Source organism: Quercus lobata, chromosome 2 (genome assembly GCF_001633185.2).
Source record: "Quercus lobata isolate SW786 chromosome 2, ValleyOak3.0 Primary Assembly, whole genome shotgun sequence".
Lineage (NCBI taxonomy): Eukaryota > Viridiplantae > Streptophyta > Magnoliopsida > Fagales > Fagaceae > Quercus > Quercus lobata.
The window spans coordinates 1265259-1269370 of NC_044905.1; the positions used below are offsets into that span (position 1 = coordinate 1265259).

Genomic DNA, 4112 nt, shown 5'->3' on the forward strand with positions numbered 1-4112 from the left:
TTCATTTTTTATTATTATTTTCTTCTTTTCTTTTGTCTAAACGTAGCTTCTTTCCTTTTCTTCTTTTTATTTTCTTTGACTTTTTCTGGATGTGTATCTTTCTTTTTTTTCTTTTCTTTTTTTTGTGCTCATATGTTTATTTTCTCATTAATTTTGGTTGGTTTTTTTTGTTCTCTTTTTTTTTTTTTGAAAACATTTTGTTATGCTTTTTTTTAAATACTTTAATTAGTATCTATCTATACATAAATTTTTTTTTAAAGTATAATGTGTTACCTTTTATTTTATTAATAGGGACATGATGGTCAATTTATATAAACTTTATTTTCAACAAAACAAAAAGGTTTTCCATTCATCTACTTTTCCACCCTTCCAACCAAACACAAATGAGAGAAACTAAAATTTTTTTTATCCTCTCACTTTTCCATCATTCCAACGAAACAAACCCTTAATCAAACCCAAGCCAAAATCATCATCTATAATAAAAGTATAAAACCCAAACTGTAAAAGAAGAAGAGGAAAGAAAAAGATTTTCAAAAAAAAAGAAAAAGAAAGAAAGAAAGAAAGGAGAAGAAAGAGAGGCGGAGATAGAGATAGAGATAAAGAGAAGAAGAAGAAGAAGGAGGAGGGAGTGTATTAAGAGAAAAAAGAAGTAAGTGTTAAGTGGTGGTAGGTGGAAAATAATAAAAAAAGTGAGAAAAAAAATACTATTTTAATAAAAAATGTGTATAATAGATAAACTGATATGTATGTTTTTGTAAAGTGTTTGTGTAAAATAGCAAAGTAAGTTTTTATGCTAAAATAGATGGAAAATTTTAGAGGGACTGATTCGGTTGCTCCAGGGGTATTGCACAATGCACTGCATCGCAGTCCTCAGTTCCCAAAGGTGACGTGATTCTGTGGTACACCTTGTAGGCGATCTTAATTGAAAAGTGAAAACCTGAGATACATATGTTTTACTAATTGGACTGGAGGCTTCAGCAAAAAAAAAAATTGGACTGGAGGCGAGTATAAATGAAAGCACAAGAAAACAAACATCATACTTCTTGTTTTTGTAGTCAAGCACGCATATTAGACACCATGGAAAGGCACTCAAATTATCAAAATGACTATTAAATGGCAGCATTGAGATGAAACAGAAATTTCAACAAGATCGCTATCATTAGTTGGCATTTGGCAGGCAAATGACTGTTTAAAAACCCATCCACCTAGAATACACAAGCAAATTGTTCTTAAGCAGCGTCTGATTTTGGCAATACAGGAGAGGGAGGTTAGAATACCACTGAAGGATCAAGAAAGAGCTGCCACTCTGATTTATCTTCCATAATTATCTCAAAAATTTGAAGTATTGTCTCCGCATAACAAGACTTCGATAAATACTTCTCATGCTCCATACTTGGGGGCCTTCCAAACCTTAAAGGCATAACATGACTTTGATAAATACTTCTCATGCTCCATACTTGGGGGCCTTCCAAACCTTAAAGGCAACCTCATGCAGAAATCTATCTGCCGGTATTACAAGATTTCCACCATGCTGTGCAAAAATGAAAACAATTATTATATACATAGTGAAGCAGATATCTTAATCAATTGAAACCCAGAGATATTAGAATTCAAGTAAAAAGGGAGGAATCATGAATATGATAACTATAATTTGTACCTCCTTAAAATCTTTAAAAGAAAATGCCTCTACCATATCCTTGCGGGTTACAGCATACTGCCATTGAGCAATCAAAATTGGGCAATGGTGCCTGTTCATCACAAATGAATTGGAGCTATAAGAAATGGTCTAAGAAGTGCTAGAAGCCACCAAGTTTATACTCACCTAACATCTTTCCGTGGAGACTCTCCTCTCATGGTGTAACTTTGACGAGGGAAGAGTATTGAAAGATCAGAAATTTTCTCATCTTTAGGCATCAAAACTGACAAGTTGGGATCATTGTCCTCTAAGACATCACCAAAGCTCATCAAGAGGGACAAATGCAGACGGGAAGTAATTTCAGAGGCAGGTTGGGCTATCTGCAATATACCACCAACCAAAGCATTGACATACTCCATGTCATTGGCAATATTCGCCTTGTTTCTCTCACTAATTACCTTTTCACCATCCCCAATGTGCACAAACACCACATCATATTCACTCATATCGAGTGCCTTCCCTCCTTTAAACCCGAGCAACTTTAGCAACTCAGCAACCACAACTTCTGCTGGTAATTCCTCAAGAGATTGTTGGTTTGTAATTAAGTCATCAAATTGCAACGCAGAAATGCCCAGTTTGGCACCAAAAGATTTCAAACTTGTATTGTTTGTGATTATAGCAGCTTTCATTCCCATGAACCTGAGTTTAAAAAGTATGTTGGTTGATATTGTACTGTATTTTTAATGTATATGACAATTTCTGAACAAAACCCAACAGACAAACGATACCTCTCTGATATGGTTGGCATTCTAGTGGTGTTGCCACTCTGAAAAACAGAGAAATTATGCTATTTATTAGATTTCATCTTGAAACTATACTCTCTAAAGCTAAAAAGTATAAGAATCTCACCTTGTCAAGATAAGATTCATAAACATCCAGCAATACTGCAAACTCCCTAACCACTCTCTCATCCTCACTTTCTGCAGTCCATATTCAAGTCAATCAATCCCAATGATCACACATTTTGCAACTTTCAAAAGTAAATAGAGAAGGAAGAACCATGAATAACCATGAACAGAACCAGCACAATGAAATTGAAATTCCAAGCACATGTAACTGGATAAATATAGCTTACAGAAGTTAAAAGAGCAGTGTATGCTTGATTTCCGAGGCACCAAGGTAAATTAAATTGGATTGTGTGCACAGCGCTTTTGAGACCTATGACAACCGAGTAATATGCCAGAGAGACAGAAATTTCACAACTTTCTCAGGTAGCAAGTTGTGAATGGTTCAACATCACTTTCACATGGGTTCACCACTAATACAATTTTTATAATACAGTAATCATAAAATGCCACCTCTAACAGCCGTGAAAAAAGTTGTGAAATTTTTGTGTCACTAGACACAATAATGCACACATACTAATACTTCTACCCCTCAAAAGCTCTATGCGTGCTCTTGGGCATCAATTGAATATCTATATGCGCTAGATTAAATACAATAAAAGCAAACCCAACTCATAAAATGAGCTTCCTATATAACTTGGGAGCACATATGGATGTTTTGCACAAATCAGTGAGAAGTATCAAATTAACACCTTTTGTGTTCTTGTAACAGCAGAGACTCAATTGCATGGAATTCATCAAAACTGAAAGCTTTAAGCATACCCCAAATGCAAATGAAGAATCAAATTAACATCTTTTTTTGTTTTGGATGAATCAAATTTACGATTTTTCCTTTCTAAATTATCAAACAAAGGAATCTATCTGATGGGTATTGAAAGCATTACAAGCAAACATGAAATAAAGTGACAATTATATAAAAACTTCGAGAGAGAGAGAGAGAGAGAGAGAGAGAGAGAGAAAGAAAGAAACCAGAGCAAGGGGCATTGGGGAGGGTCAAGAAGCCACATGAAGCTTTGGAAGAGAGAGAGTGGAGATGGGTATGAGATGGTTGGATGAAAGGTGCCAGCCCATCTCCGTACAATATCAGAGCTCGGCTTGGTTTGTCCGCCATTTTCTTCTTTCTTTTTCTTTTCTTTTCTTTTCTTTTGCGTTCAGAAACAGCAGCTCATAACAGTGATGCTTTAGAGACAAGAGAGAGAGAGAGAGAGAGAGAGAGATGCCACTTTGAGAGGTGTTATTCATTTTTGTGCACGTTGCATTTGATTGGAGGAACCGAGGAAGCACGTACTCCACACAGCACAGCGGTATTAAGAAATTTAGGAAAAATGATAGGGACAAAAAAATCTCACTTGTGGTAAAAGTTGTGGGATTTTTGACAACCCTTACTCGAAATTTAGATCGGCTCTTATAAACTACAAACTCCACCCTTTTAGCGGTTCGGCGCTTGGTCTCAGAGTGCTTGTACTTGGCTCGACTAGGTGTGCTCCCTAGTTCGAGTCCTGCTACCTGCACTTTGAAAAGAATCTCTGGGCTAGTGCTTTACCCATTCGTGGGCCAACCCGGCACGAACA

At 36.1% G+C, this 4112-nt stretch overlaps 1 protein-coding gene across 2 annotated transcripts; it reads right to left on the reverse strand.

Annotated features, from left to right (window-relative positions):
- Positions 1–1084: 1084 nt before the first annotated feature.
- On the reverse strand, positions 1085–3804 carry LOC115971029. 2 transcript variants are annotated; one of them, XM_031090707.1, is made up of 7 exons: positions 3511–3804; positions 2546–2616; positions 2425–2462; positions 1823–2335; positions 1658–1748; positions 1475–1531; positions 1085–1410 (listed from the first exon to the last, which is right to left on the reverse strand). In XM_031090707.1, exons 1-7 carry the CDS (start codon positions 3650–3652, stop codon positions 1381–1383), a joined length of 942 nt encoding a protein of 313 aa, XP_030946567.1. In that variant the 5' UTR covers positions 3653–3804; the 3' UTR covers positions 1085–1380. The 2 variants fall into 2 exon arrangements, with proteins under 2 accessions (XP_030946567.1, XP_030946562.1); XM_031090702.1 differs by having other exon boundaries at positions 1085–1531.
- Between the last annotated feature and the right edge of the window lie 308 nt (positions 3805–4112).